Source organism: Mobula hypostoma, chromosome 1 (assembly GCF_963921235.1).
Source record: "Mobula hypostoma chromosome 1, sMobHyp1.1, whole genome shotgun sequence".
NCBI lineage: Eukaryota > Metazoa > Chordata > Chondrichthyes > Myliobatiformes > Myliobatidae > Mobula > Mobula hypostoma.
In genome coordinates this window covers 55,174,605-55,190,865 of record NC_086097.1, presented here as the reverse complement: position 1 = coordinate 55,190,865, position 16,261 = coordinate 55,174,605, and the positions used below count along the sequence as shown (strand labels likewise).

General features: G+C 43.4%; 1 protein-coding gene across 5 annotated transcripts in view; it reads right to left on the bottom strand.

Moving 5' to 3' along the window:
* Positions 1-16,261, bottom strand: part of ktn1 (kinectin 1) — a 131,201-nt gene that overhangs the window by 63,893 nt on the left and 51,047 nt on the right. For all 5 annotated transcript variants that reach the window (XM_063049305.1, XM_063049322.1, XM_063049297.1 and 2 more), the window contains 3 exons: positions 15,804-15,934; positions 14,138-14,260; positions 10,540-10,683 (listed from right to left, as the gene is read on the bottom strand). In XM_063049305.1, coding sequence (XP_062905375.1) covers positions 10,540-10,683; positions 14,138-14,260; positions 15,804-15,934 — 398 coding nt within the window. The remainder of the gene's footprint in view (positions 1-10,539; positions 10,684-14,137; positions 14,261-15,803; positions 15,935-16,261) is intronic.

The window sequence follows — 16,261 nt, the reverse complement described above, 5'->3', positions numbered from 1 at the left end:
TTTGCATGCTCCACGAATTGTGTGTCACCCACACCTACTTCCAGACCAAAGCTCAGCACAAAGTGTCGTGCCGGCATCCCCGCTCCAAACACTGGCACCAGCTCGACCTGATAATCACAAGACGCCGTCATGACTCACTCCTTTCAGAGTGCCGACTGCGACACGGATCACTCTCTGGTTTGCTGCAAGATCAGACTTCGGCTGAAGAAGATGCACTGCGCCAAGCCTCCAGGCAAGCAGCGCATGGATGCCAGTAAGACACAACACCCAGACAAAGCTGCAGAGTTCATCAAGTCACTGGAGGATGCCCTCCTTGCAGACCCACCAGAAGGAGAGGCTCAGCAGAGATGGGATTCTCTCAGGGACACTATCCACAGCACTGCCCTCAAGGCCTTCGGGAAGAAACGGGCCAAGACAAAGGATTGGTTTGAAGCGAGCTCAAGTAAGCTCACCTGTCATCGAGGTGAAGCGTGTTGCATTACTAGAGCACAAATGCCACCCCACCCAGGCAACACTGTAAGCGCTCAGGACAGCAAGAAGCAAGGCCCAGGAAACAGCCAGACGCTGTGCAAATAACTACTGGCTACAACTATGAGAAAGCATTCAGTCATCATTTGACACAGGCAATATCCGTGGAGTGTACGAGAGGATCAAGAAAGCCATCGGGCCAACCCAGAGCAAGACAGCACCATTGAAAACCATAACAGGTGAGACCATCAATGACAAAGGCAAGCAGATAGAGAAATGGATGGAGCATTACTCTGAACTCTTCTCCAGAGAAAACAGCATCTTGGATAGCGCGCTGGACGCCGTGGAATGCCTGCCTGTCATGGAGGAACTTGATGCATTGCCGACTGCCAAAGAGCTGAGTAAAGCCATCGACAGCCTGCCCACTGGGAAGGCACCAGGATTGGATGGCATTCCACCAGAGGCCATCAAATGCGCAAAGGGCATCCTGCTAAACCACCTGCACGAACTACTGTGCCAGTGCTGGACAGAGGGAGCAGTGCCGCAAGACATGAGAGACTGCAATATTGTCACCCTATATAAGGACAAAGGGGACAGAAGCAACTGTAACAGCTACAGGGGAATCTCCTTGCTGAGCATCATTGGGAAAGTCTTCGCCCGCGTGGTCCTGAACAGACGCAGAAAATAGCTGACAGAGTATATCCCGAGTCTTAGTGCGGTTTCAGGTCGGAACACTCCACAATCGACATGATCTTCTCCCTTCGACAGCTACAAGAGAAATGCAGAGAGCAAAGACAACCACTCTACGTCACTTTCATTGACCTTACGAAGACCTTCGACCTTGTGAGCAGAGACAGCCTGTTCAAAATCCTCGCCAGGATTGGTTGTCCCCCAAGTCTCCTCAGGATAGTTCAGTCATTCCACACAGACATGAAGGGCGTCCTTCAGTTTGACGGCTCTTCGTCAGAGGCCTTCAACATCCACAGCGGTGTGGAGCAGGGCTGTGTGCTTGCCCCCACCCTGTTTGGCATCTTCTTCGCAGTCATGCTGAAGCACGCCTTTGGAACATCAACTGATGGTGTCTACCTCCACACCAGATCAGACGGGAGGCTGTTCAGTCTGTCCCGGCTGAGGGCAAAAACCAAGGTTCGTGAAGTACTCATCAGGGACATGTTGTTTGCAGACAATGCGGCACTGGCAACACACTCTGAAGAACAACTGCAACGCCTCATGGACAGCTTCTCAAGAGCCGGCCAGGACTTCAGCTTGACCATCAGCCTGAAGAAAACCAACATGTTGGGCCAAGGCGTTGAGCACCCCCCTGCCATTACCATCAACAACTACGAGCTGAAGGTAGTTCACGAGGTTACATACCTTGGCTCCACCATCACGGACAGCCTCTCCCTAGACCCTGAGATCAACAGACGGATCGGACGAGCAGTCTCTACATTCGCCAGGCTGACCAAGAGTCTGGGAGAACAGAAAGCTGATGACGCACACCAAAGTTGCAGTCTACAGGACCTGCGTCCTCAGTACACTGCTTTTCGGCAGCCTCTACTACAGACAAGAGCAGCGTCTCAACGTCTTCCACCTTCGCAGCCTGAGACGCATCCTGGACATCGCGTGGACTGACCGAGTCACCAACAATGAGGTCCTGGCCCACACCCAGATATCCAGCCTCTTCACCCTGCTCCAACAACGCCGTCTCCGCTGGCTGGGCCACGTACACCGCATATCAGATGGGAGGATCCCGAAAGACCTGCTGTACGGGGAACTGGCCTCTGGCAAGAGAGCACAAGGGTGGCCCCATCTTCGGTTCAAAGATGTTTGCAAGAGAGACATGATGTCACTGAAAATGAACGTTGAGAGGTGGGAGGATATCGCAAGCGATCGCTCTCGCTGGAGGCTGGAACTACGCAGAGATCTAAAAAGAGAAGAGAAGCTGAGGCTTGCTGCTGAAGAAAAGCGCAAGCGTTGGAAAAACAGCACCAAGTCAACACTGGAGGACAGCGCCTTCAAGTGCGGTTGATGCAGCCAAGACTGTCACTCCCGTGTGGGACTCTACAGCCACAACGGATGCTGCTCTAACACAGACTGAAGCAAGACTTTCCAGGCGCAGATCCATGGTCTCGCGAGACTAACGGATGCCACCACCACACGGATGGGAGAGGTCTGGAGGGTTATGGACTGGATGCAGGTCAATGGGACTAGCTGAACAATGATTTGGTACAGACTAGAAGGGCCAAATAGCTTGTTTTTTTGTGCTGTAGTGTTCTATGGTCCTATAACAGGATTATTCATCAAATGGAAAATAAGTCGAGACAGCCAGCACAGGTTTGTTGCATGTTTATAAAAAGTGACGTAGTTTCAATGAGACAAAGGATAAGGGAGGGTACATGCAACCACCACTAAGCTTTTGATATAGTGCATCATAGGAGAGTCACCAAAGTTGAATAATCTGGCCTAAAAGGGGAATTTATAGCATAGATGAGACCATGGCTAGGAAACAGCCAGGGGGCTGTGGTATATGATGTTTCCTTTGGACTAGAGCAGAGGGTCCCAACCTTTTTTATGCCAAGGACCAGTACCACTAGGCACAGGGTTTGTAGACCCCAGGGTGAGAATCCCTGGACTGGAGGAAGGCAAGTGCTGGCATTCTCCACTGACTGGCGTTATGTCCACCAGATGTTTTAAAAAAAAATTGATATTATTGGGGAGCATTTCTAAATATGTACAATACTTGGCAAGGTAACTGCCAGAAGTTACAGCAGGATATAAACAATATGATGAAATGGGCAGACAGAACTTTTAATGCAGAAATGTAAGATGATGCATTTTGGTGGAAAGAATAAAATGCTGTACTAAAGTGAGTTCAGGAGCAGAAGGACCTAGGGCGTTGTGTGTACTAAATAGATCATATTGATAAAGTAGCTAACAAAGAATAAAATTCTGGACTTCTACAGAAACATAGAATATAAAAATCAGGAAAATCAAACTGAACCTTTATAAAGCACCATTCAGCTGAACTGGAATATTGCATGTAATAATGATAATTTCACTGGAGGACAGATGTGAATATATTTGAGAGGAGTCCAGTAAAGATTTATGAGAATGGTTCCTGGGATGAGGGAACTAAAGTTATAATGACAGAAACGCTGGAATTGCTTTCTCTAAAGATAGAATAAGAGGATAGATCTGAAAAGTACCTTCAGTGGTGTTAGAAAGTTTGTGAACCCTGTAGAATTTCTCTATTTCTGCATAAATATGACCTAAACTGTGATCAGATCTTCACACGTCCTAAAACTAGATAAAGAAAACCCAATTAAATAAATAACACAAAAACATTATACCTGTTAATTTATTTATTGAGAAAAATTATCCAATATTACTGGACTGTATTCAAGGATTCATCTTTGAATCTGGATGAGTATGCTGCAGTTGTTACTGACTTCATTAAAACCTGTGTGGATGAGCGTGTGCCTACAAAGACTTACTGTACATTCCCAAACCAAAAGCCATGGATGAACCAGAAGGTACATCGTCTGCTGAAGGCTAGATCTATGGCATTCAAGTCCGGCAACCCAGGCCTGTACCAGAAAACCAGGTATGATTTGCGGAGGGCTATTTCAAGGGTGAAGGGACAATTTCGAACAAGGTTGGAGGCAATATCAGATGCACAGCAACTCTGGCAGGGACTGTAAGACATTACTTCCTACAAAGCAAAACCCAATATCATGAATGGCAGCGATGCTTCACTACCAGATGAACTCAACACCTTCTATGCCCGCTTTGAAAGGGAGAACACAACTACAGCTGTGAAGATCCCTGCTGTACCTGATGACCCTGTGATCTGTCTCAGAGGCCGATGTTAGACTGTCTTTAAAGAGAGTGAATCCTCACATGGTGGAAAATCTCGATGGAGTACCTGGTAAGGCTCTGAAAACCTGTGCCAACCAACTGGCAGGAGTATTCAAGGACATTTTTAACCTCTCACTGCTACTGGCAGAAGTTCCCACTTGCTTCAAAAAGGCAGCGATTATACCAGTGCCTAAGAAGAATAATGTGAGCTGCCTTAATGACTATTGCCCCGTAGCACTCACATCTGCAGTGATGAAATGCTTTGAGAGGTCGGTTATGACTAGACTGCACTCCTGCCTCAGCAAGGACTATCGCCACAATAGGTCAACAGTAGACGCAATCTCCACGGCTCTTCACCACCTAGACAACATACGCACCTATATCAGAATGCTGAGCATCGACTATAGCTCAGCATTTAATACCATCATTCCCACAATCCTAATTGAGAAGTTGCAAAACCTGGGCCTCTGTACCTCCCTCTGTAATTGGATCCTCAACTTCCTAACCGTAAGACCACAGTGGGGACCAATGACATAGATAGGAGTAGGGATGAGGTCCTGAAGGAAGAATATAGGGAGTTAGGAAAGAAGTTAAAAGGCAGGACCTCAAGGGCGGTAATCTTGGGATTGCTGCCTGTGCCACGAGACAGAGAGGGTAGGAGCAGGAAGTTATGGCAGATGAATGCGTGGCTGAAGAGTTGGTGCAAGGGGCAGGAGTTCAGATTTCTGGATCATTGGGATCTCTTCTGGGGAACGTCTGACCTGTACAAAAAGGACGGGCTGCACCTGAACTGGAAAGGGACCAATATCCTGGCGGGCGGGTTTATAGAGCTATTGGGGAGGGTTTAAACTAGTTTGGCAGGGGGGTGGGAATCAGAATGTGAGTGCAGAGATTAGGGTAGAAGGACAAGGGCATGATGCTGTGTGTTCTGAGTCGGTGAGGAAGGACAAGCAGGGGACGAAACATAAATGTAGCCAGTTAGAGGGGTTGAAATGCGTCTATTTCAACGCTAGGAGTATTAGGAATAAAGGGGATGAACTTAGAGCATGGATTAGTATGTGGAACTACAATGTTGTGGCCATTACTGAAACTTGGCTGGAGGAAGGGCAGGATTGGCTTATGCAGCTACCGGGGTTTAGGTGTTTTAAAAGGAATAGGATGGGAGGTAGAAAAGGGGGGAATGGAAGTAGCATTACTGGTCAGGGATAGTATCACGGCTATAGAAAGGGAGGAGCTGCAGAGGGAATGTCCATTGAGTTGGTGTGGGTAGAAGTCAGAAATAGGAAGGGATCAATCACTGTGCTGGGAGTAGTTTATAGGCCCCCAAATAGCCCTCCGGACACCGAAGAGCAAACAAGCATGCAGATTTTAGAATGGTGCAGGAAATACAGGGTTGTAGTTATGAGTGATTTCAACTTCTCTCATATTGACTGGCAGCTCCTGACCGCAAGGGGAATAGATGGGGCTGAATTTGTCAGGTGTGTTCAAGAAGGATTCCTGACACAGTATGTGGACCGGTCGATGAGAGGAGAGGCCATACTGGATCTAGTTCAGGGTAATGAATCTGGTCAGGTGGCAGACCTCTTGGTCGTATAGCTGTGGAAAAGGATAAAAACAGACAAAATGGGAAAGTGTTTAACTGTGGAAGGGCTAACTATGAAGGGATGAGGCAGGAACTAGTGGAGTAAATTGTAGATGTTCAAGGGTGAAAGCACAGAAGTAATGAGGAGGAAGTGTAGGGACCACTTGTGCTGGGTTCAGGATAGGTTTGTCCTACTGAGACAAGGAAAAACTGGTAGGAAAAGGGAACCATAGCTGACAAAACATGTGAGGCAACTCGTCAGGAGGAAGAAGGAAGCATATGTTAGATATAAGCAGCAGGAAGCGGGGGGCTCATGAGAAATATAGGGTAGCCAGAAAGAAGCTTAAGAAAGGACTTCGGAGAGCACGAAGGGGGCATGAAAAGGACTTGGCATGTAGGATGAAGGAGAACCCCAAGGAGTTCTATGCGTATGTGAAGAACAGAAGGATGACAAGAATGAAGGTGGGGCCACTAAAGGATAAAGAAGGCAACATGTGCCTGGAGGCGGAGGAGTTTGGGGAGGTCCTAAATGAATATTTTGCTTCAGTATTCACAAGTGAAAAGGACCTTGATCAGGGTGAGATCGAAATAGAACAGGCCTGTGTGCTGGACAATGTGGAGATTAAGGAAGAAGCATTGGATCTTCTTAAAAACATCAAGATTGATAAGTCCCCAGGCCGGACGCGATATACCCCAGGTTGCTATGGGAAGTGAGAGAAGAGATCGCTGGAGCAGTAGCTATGATCTTTGAATCCTCTTTGGCTGCACGAGAGGTGCCAGAGGATTGGAGAATGGTAAATGTAGTTCCCTTGTTTAAAAAAAGTAATAGGGAGAATCCTGGGAACTATAGACTGGTGAGTCTTACGTCGGTGGTCTGCAAATTATTGGAAAGGATTCTTAAGGATAGGATCTACGAGGATTTGGAGAAGTACAGTCTACTTAAGGATAGTCAACATGGCTTTGTGAAGGGAAGGTCATGCCTCATGAGCCTAATTGAGTTTTTTGAAGAGGTAACAAAAGAAATTGATGAGGGTAGGGTGGTAGATGTGGTCTACATGGATTTTAGCAAGGCATTTGACAAGGTCCCCCACGAGAGACTCATCCAGAAAGCCATGAGGCATGGGATCAGTGGAACCTTGGCTGTTTGGATAAAAAATTGGCTTAAAGGAAGAAAGCAGAGGGTAGTAGTGGAAGGAAAATATTCTGCCTGGAGGTCGGTGATGAGTGGAGTGCCGCAAGGATCTGTCCTGGGACTCCTGCTCTTTGTGATTTTTATAAATGACCTGGATGAAGAGGTGGAAGGATGGGTAAGTTTGAAGATGACACGAAGATTGGAGGAGTTGTGGATGGAGCTGTAGGATGTTGAAGGTTACAAGAGGATATAGACAGAATGCAGAGTTGGGCAGGAAAGTGGCAGATGGAGTTCAATCCCGGTAAGTGTGAGGTGATGCATTTTGGAAGGACAAACCAGAAGGCTGAGTACAGGGTTAATGGTCGGTTATTTAAGAGTGTGGACGAACAGAGGGACCTTGGGGTCCAAATCCATACATCCCTCAAGGTCGCTGCACAGGTTGATAGGATAGTTAAGAAGGCCTATGGGATGCTCGGCTTCATGAATAGGGGGATTGAGTTCATGAGTAGAGAGGTCATGTTGGAACTCTACAAATCTCTGGTGAGACCACACTTAAGAGTATTGTGTTCAGTTCTGGTCACCTCATTATAGGAAGGATGTGGAAGCTATGAAGAGGGTGCAGAGGAGATTCACCAGGATGTTGCCTGGATTGGAAAACAAGACTTATGAGGCAAGTTCTAAAGAGTTGGGACTTTTCTCTTTGGAGCGTAGAAGGATGAGAGGGGACTTGATAGAGGTCTACAAGATTATGAGAGGCATAGATAGGGTGGATAGCCCGTACCTGTTTCTCAGGGCATGAATAGCAAACACCAGAGGGCATATGTACAAAGTTAAAGCGGGAAGTTTAGGGGAGACATCAGGGGTAAGTTGTTTTTTCTTTTATAAACAGAGGGTTGTGGGTGCCTGGAAATGACTTGTCAGGGATGGTGATGGAGGCTAAAACGTTAGGGGTATTTCAGAGCCTCTTGGATAGGCACATGGATGAAAGAAAAATAGAGGGTTACGGCGAATCGTCTCTGATCTGGGTCGACAATTACGTGCCAGGCGGCACCTAATCAATTAGCTTGTTCATTTCGGCTTTTTTCTTAAAGATGTGCTGTGTGCATCCCGGCTACCACTATACCCCTGCATGCTTCGCGGATCAGTATCGGGTCGCTGCCCGGAGGGTGGGGGCCACTGCACCACCCCAACCTCCGACGACTCAGCCTCACACATCATCATCAGTGTGCTCGGCGCTGTCTTCCCGATTCCTGTAAGTGATACTACACTGTACATACATTATTTCTACTTTATATAGGCTGTGTATTTTTACGTGTTATTTGGTATGATTTGGCAGCTTCATAGCTTAAAGGTTACTGGACAGCGCTTGTGCCGTGTTTTTGCCGAGAGCGCTTGCGTGAGATTTTTGCTACGGAGAACAGTGCGCAATGATTGTGGAAAAGTATTTCTACTTTATATAGGCTGTGTATTCATCATATCATTCCTGCTTTTACTACATGTTACTGTTATTTTAGGTTTTATGTGTTACTTGGCATGATTTGCTAGGTTATTTTTGGGTCTGCGAACGCTCCCAAAATTTTCCCATATAAATAAATGGTAATTGCTTCTTCGCTTTACGACATTCCGGCTTACGAACCGTTTCATAGGAACGCTCTACCTTCGGATGGCGGGGGAAACCTGTACCGTAATTTGATAAGAACAGACCATGGCACGGTAAAATCTCAAAGTTTCTCGAAAGTCCCATCATCTCATGCAGATGGTAAACCTCCAGCGCCGCCAAATTGCTGATGCAGCATCCCGGAAGCATCCGACCACAGTCCGACTCTGAGTCCGTCCGAAAACTCCAAGCCTCCAACCACCTAACCGACACCGAGCACCATCTCTGCCAAGCGTTCTGACCCCAGCCCCGGCAACAAGCAATAGGCAAAGCCGAGGATTTGGGGCCTTCGTCTCTAGAGGTTCTCGATCGCACAGTAGCAGCGGGAGAAAAGCAGGCATTTCAGAAGTTACTCCAGGTGTTCCTCCATACTCTCACAGCTGTCTCCATCAAATCCGGATTGTGCACGGCCCCCCTAGTTACACATACGATATTCATTCCGAACGGCCGCACGCACTGCATCGCACCTCCATCTTCTCCTCCCTCCTTTTGTCTCCAGATGAGAAAAAAGTTGAACTTTTTGGCAGACATACACATCACTATGTTTGGAGGAAGAATGACACTGCACACCAACACCAAAACCTCATCCCAACTGTGAAACATGGTGGAGGGAGCATCATGCTACTTTGTTACCTCAGGGCCAAAACGGCTTGCAATTGTTGAGGGAACAATGAATTCAAAATTCTACCAAGACATTTTACAGAAGAATATCAAGGTAGCAGTCTGTCACCTGAAGCTTAGTAGAAGATGGATAATGCAACAAGACAATGACCCAAGATAAGAGTAAATCAACACAGAATGATTTAAAAAATTCATGTTTTGGAATGGCTGAGTCAAAGTCCTCTATAGAAATGTTGCGGAAGGACCTGAAGCAAGCAGTTCATGAAAGGAAGCCCACCAACATCCCAGAGCTGAAGCAGTTTTTGTAAAGAGGAATGGCCTAAAGTTCCTCCAAGCCGATGTGCAGGACTGATCAACAATTACTGGAAATGTTTGGTTGAAGTTATTGCTGTACAAGGGGGTCACACCAGTTACTGAAAGCAAAGGTTCACATATTTTTTCCTTCAACAAATACATGTGATACTGGATCATTTTTCTCAATAAATAAAATGAAAAGGTATAATTGGGTCTCGGCCTGAAACATCGACTGCACCTCTTCCTAGAGGTGCTGCCTGGCCTGCTGCATTCACCAGCAACTTTTAGGTATAATTTATTGTTATTTATTTTAATTGGGTTCTCTTCATCTAATTTTAGGATGTGCAAAAAGATCTGATCACAGTTTAAGTCAATTTATTGCAGAAATAGAGAAAATTCGGCAGGGCTCACAAACTTTTTAGCACTACTGTAAAACAATGAGTCTGGACAGAATGGTTACACAAACACAGTTTATATTGCTTATGGGGTCAATCCCAAGACTTTACGGGTATAAAATGAAAGGGAAGAAGACTGAAGCATTTTCCCTCATGTCACTGTAGGGTGGTTGTAATCCCGAAGGTATTGCTAATCCACAGAGATAGATTCCATTTTGGCCTTCAAAAATGAATTGGATAAATATGAAACAAAGAAAAAATTGCAACTCTTTGGAGAAGCAGCATGGGGTGGAATTAGAGAGTTGGTGAAGACACATTGACCTGAATGGTCTCCTTTTGTTCTGTAACCATTCTGTAATAAACTCTCCCCGCTGAGAAACACACTCTCATTTCAGGCCCTCCAAACTGAGCTGGCCTCTTTAAACAAGTTTAAGATTGAAAATGATAAATGCAAGCATATACTTTAGCGACAATTCAAATTTGCAACAACTCATTAATTAGAGATCCTAATGGGAACTTGACTTTGATTTACCTGCATCTGAGTTTCATTCATATGATCTTGGTAGCTGACCTGCAGCTTGTTTTGCAGAGCTCCCAGTTCTTTTTCAAGAGTACTGCGTTGTTCCCTTAATTTGGTCTCAACTACATTAGCTTTCTGCTTTTCTGTCACCAACTCCTAAAATAATTACCAAAATCATAGTTAAAACAAGACAGAAAAATCTGCATCAGTACTGCCAATAATATCAATGGTATTTTCTCAGAATGATAGGGAAGGCTGCACAAGTAGTAATTATTAGAGTTCAAATCCAAACCAGCACAGTTTTTCCACAATAGTTATTCCTTCAAGACAACCCTAAACATTCAAGAAAACAAAGTATGCTATCTTTTAATATAGATGTTTCAGTGAATGAGTTTTGCATGCATGCTTATTGCAGCAATTTAGACATCTACAGTCATAAAGTACTACAGCACAGAAATAAGCCCTTTAGCTCATCCAGTCCACACTGGCCTATTCTTCTGCCTAGTCCCATCAACCTGAATCCTAGTCCTCCATACCTCTCCCATTCATGCACTTATCCACACTTTGGTTAAATGGCAGCTCATTCCACACTCTCACCACATTCTACACGAAGAGGTTTCCTTCATGATCTCATTAAGTATTTCACCCTTAACCCAACATCAGTGGAAAAAGTCAGCTTGTATTTATCTTATCTATACCCCTCTATTTTGTATACCTCTTTCAAATGTCTTTTCATTCTCCTTCGCTCTAGAGAATAAAGTCCTAACCTATTCAACCTTTTCTTATAACTCAGGTCCTCAAGTCCTGGCAACATCCTTGGAAATTTTGTTGTACTCTATCAATCTTATTGATATCATTCCTGTAGATAGGTGACCAGAACAGCACACAATACTCCAAACTAGCCTTCACCAACATGTTGTACAACTTCAGTGTAACATCTCAACTCCTGGACTCAATACTTTGATTTAAGAAGGTCAAAGTGCCAAAAACACACTTTATGACCCTATCGACCTGTGACACCACTTTCAATGAGTTATGAATCTGCATTCCCAGATCCCCCTGTTCTACTGCATTCTTCAGTGCCCTACCATTTACTGTCCAAATCCTACCCTGGTTTATCTTCACAAAACATAACACCTCATACTTGTCTACATGAAATTCCATCTGCCATTTTCAGCGCGTTTTACCAGCTTTTCCAGATCATGCTACAAGCTTTAATAGTCTTGCTTACTGTCCACTATGCCCCCAATCTTGGTGTTATCCGTAAATATGATGATCCAGTTTATTACATTATTATCCAGATGGTTGATACAGAAGACAAACATTGGATCCAGCACCAATCCCTGCAGTGAGAGAGGCAAGCATCTGCAACCACTGCCTGGCTTCACCATTGAAGCCATTGTCGAATACAATTTACTACCTCATTCTGAATGCCAAGCGACTGAACCTTCTTGACCAAACTCCCATGTGGGACCTTCTCAAAGGCCTTCCTGAAGTCCATTTAAACCGTCTCCACTGCTTTTCCTTCAACTTTCCTGGTAACTCCTCGAAACACTGTATAAGATTGGTTAGACACAACTTACCATGCCCAAAGCTATGTGGACTACATCCCTGTCTATCCAAATACTTATATCTGGTCCCTTGAAATACCTTTCAATTAGTTACCCGCTACTTACATCAAGGTCATTGGTCTATAATTTCCAGGCTTATTCTTACAGCCTTTCTTAAACAACGGAACAACATCAGCTCCAATGCTTTCCTGTTATAATTGTCTTGGTTGCATACAATTTATAGTGTAACATTTCTAATAGCTTTCACTTAATCATGAAAATGTTTTTCACCTTATCAGCATTCTGCCTTTGAATGTCCTCTCCTTCTAGACTTGATTAAAATTTAGGATACTATAGATGTTACCACTGATACATTTTCTGGGTTCTTATCTTTATGAAGCCATTCTCTTACATCTCCAATCTGAATTAAGTTTCCCCAATGGTTTCCTAGATATTCTACACAAATTAGCATCAGATAAATGAATCTGAAGGTTCTGTTGTTTAGAATTCAAGATAAAGTAGTAAATTGGATTCAACACTGGCTTAGCAGGAGAAGCCAGTGGTGGTTAATGGTTGCTTCTCATTGAAGGCCTATTATCAGGAGTGCATTACAGCGATCAGGGCTCTGTCCATTGTTGTTGACCATCTATATTAATGACTTAGATGATAGTGTGGTAATCTGGATCAGAACATTTGCAGATGATGCAAAGATTAGAGTGCAGAGGACAGCAAGAGTGGCTACCAAAGCTTTCAGTAGCATCAGGACCAGCTGGAAAAATTGGCTGGGAAAAAAAATGATAGATGGAATTTAAAGCAGGCAAATGCGAGGTGTTGCACATTGGGAGGGCAAACCAGGGTAGGAATACCGAGGCAGAAGGCACTGAGCGGCGTTGTAGAACAAAAGAATCTGGGAATACAGATCCACAACTCCTTGAAATTGGTGTCATAGGTAGATAGAAAGGTGAAATATTTAAGGGGAACCTGAGGGGGAGTTTCTTCGTTCAGATGTGGGTGCAAGTGTGGAATAAGTTGCCAGCGGAAGTAGTGAATATGGATCATTTGAGAGATGTTCAGATAACTACATGAATGGGAGGGGTTTGGAGGACTGTGGGTCTAAGTGCAGGTTGATAGGGTTGGCAAGATAAGAGTTTGGCAGTGACTAGATGGGCCAAAGAGCCTGTTTCTGTTCTGCAGAGCTCTGTGATGCTACAGATGTATTTTATGTAAATAATGGTCATAATTTCTGCTTAAGAGTTAGACATAATTTTAAGAGCACAATAAAATGGTATGACTGGTTTCTTTGGCAATGTCATAATGGGCTGCTTTAGAGAATGTGTGGTTCAACTTAATAACTGTTGGCAATTCACTAAAAAAAAAGGACCAATTAAAAATAATAAATGCATTATTTTTTACTATCCCAAATACTATTTTAAAAAGATAAATTATGCTTTTATGTATTCTTAAGATCCCTGTTAATCACCAATACTGACACGATGGCAAGTCTCCAAGGGCCCTTAAATAAACTACCACCTAAATGCCACTGATATGAAAACTCATCTCTATTTTTGTCTGCTCAACTAAGCTCCACCTGAGGTGCATCAAGTGAAACCCGCTATCATTTGTTTTGTATATTACTACAAATGTATCCAACTGCTTCAAACCTTCTCAAGGCTCTTGTAACAAAAAATACATCTGATGCCAATTCTGCCCAGAAACTATGCTAGTCAGAGTTAATTATTTTCCACATGCGAACTCACGAAGTATATAAGATAGACAGTGTGGAGACTGAAAATCTATTAAAACAAAACTGTTCTGACAAATTGTTTAACCCCAAATATTGAGATTCACCACCCCCCCCACAGATAGTCTGACCTACTGAGCTATTTGCAGTATTTTCTGTTTTAGCCCAAAAACCATTTTCCCACTATTATATTGAAATAGTAAGAGAGAATTTGATCTCTAAATTAAGAAGTTTACATAAGCATCAGTTATCAAGGAAAATTTGCCTGTTACAATGCCATACACAAACCATAATCTAACATTTTATTAAAAAACACTACCTGGTTTAATTGTTTGCACTTGTCATTTGCAAGCGCAACTTCATCTTGAAGAGCTCTAAGCAATTTTTCTTTATCTTGTAATTGCTGCTGTAAACTAGGAACTGGGTCACATTTTACTCCAGGCTAGAGAAGAACATGAATATCAATAGATGAGTGCTACATTCTTTTAAAAGAAATGCTTTTACAATGAAACCAAGACTGAATAAAGCACAAAGGAATGTTCAAAGTAAAGACAAATCATTTAATCATCCATAAACATGATTTCTGAACCCTTTCTTGCATTTCCAAATGTTTGCTTGTGTCCAACAACTACAAGTGCTTCTGGTTTAACATGGCACTAGTGAAGCACAACAATGAGTTGCTGGCAGCAAACACAACCATGAACCACTTTATTACTCACTTTTTCTGGTAAACTATCACTGCTGCTACTACTACTTCGCCTTCAGAATTGAGCTTTTGAACCGCCTATACGACCATACGTTTTTGTAGTGTGAACTGAAGTTTCGAAGGTGCAGCACAGCTGTGGCATGGTGTGTACAGGGCGAATCAAGATGGCGGGGCCAGGGCCTGAGATGGGGAACAACCCAACATTCTGCTGCTGGAGTAGACTCGGAGACAACTCGAGGTGGCAGATCTGAGGACAGGCAAGATTGATGTGATGGGCCAAGAGCGAGGAACAAGACAAAGTCTGACTGATTTCAGTGCTAGACCAGACTGAAAAGGTCAAGGGTCAGGGTCGGCTGTGACCTAATGCTTGCAAGGTTACTCATCTCTGTGCTGAACTAACGCTGTGGCCTGCAACTAACAGGCTCCCTGATCAGCTGTGGCTGGCTTTGTGGCAGTATACTTCAACTCCAAATGTTATTTGCTTACTTTTATTGTTTGCACAATTTATTCCCCCCCCCGCACATTGAAGGTCTTTTTTTTAATATAAAAAAATGGGCTCTATTGTATTTCTTTGTTTTGTGGCTGCTTGTAAGGAGACAAATCTCAAAGCTGTATATAGTATACACACTTAGATAATAAATGACCTTTGAAACAAAGTAAATTATGGAAAAAATCTCAATTGTGGAATGAATAAATCACTTGCTATTTGGATCTGTTATCCTGTCCGTATTAATTTAATTGGTGTAGATTTTATTGAATACACCAAGCAAAAGGTAAGAATGAAAATATTCCCTACTCATGAAGTTCAATGTGAAGCAAGGACCGGATAAATTAAATATAATGAGGGTAGTTGACTTAAAACCGCCACAAACAATCTGGTACATAATTCTTAGTTTCCCTGTAATCTGATTTACATACTTACAGAATTTAAGGTGAACTTCTAATAAATATTATACTATTTTCAGTATTTGTCACCATTCACCAAATAAAATGCACTGAGAAGGGTATGAAGAGGAACAGCATGACTAATGCCAAAAAGAAGAGATTTTTCTCAAGGAAGAATACAGAAACTGAAACCTGTCTTCCCGAATATTTATGCACTAAAACAATAAGCAGCATGCAAGCAAATAAAAACAAGCTAACAAATTCAAGTGACTGCTTCGAATTATAGCTTAAATGCACCATTAGAAGATCTGTTGAGTGTATTAGTTGAAACACGTTTGGCCAGATGGTGTGCCTCATGCTTCATAATTATTTTACTCAATAAATAAACACTTACTTTCTGCCAAATATCCTGAATCACCACAGCTTTATCTTTTAGAATCTCAGCAACATAGAGAGCCTCCTCCTCAGTGAATGTCATAGTTTTCAAAGAAGAGAGAAAATCTTTAAATTTTATATCTGCATTTTCTGAAAAGAAAGTTAATATAATCAGCACCAACATAATAAAAAGTCATTCAGTACATTATCTGCCTTCTATGAATATTTAAATTTATACAGTTCTGGAAGATTCTATGAAATTAAAATTCTAATATTCGTTACATTGAAGAAGCAAATTCCAAAAACTAGCTACAAATTACTCCGGGCAACTGTCAAAGCCGAAATGCCATCTAGCATGTTTTTATCTGGGGGGGGGGGGGGGAGTGTCACTGGGTTGTATTGTTGTTTTGGTAATTTAACTGCACTAGAGTTATCCAAGGCATTCCTGCTGGGATACTGCACTCAGCAAAGCAAGAT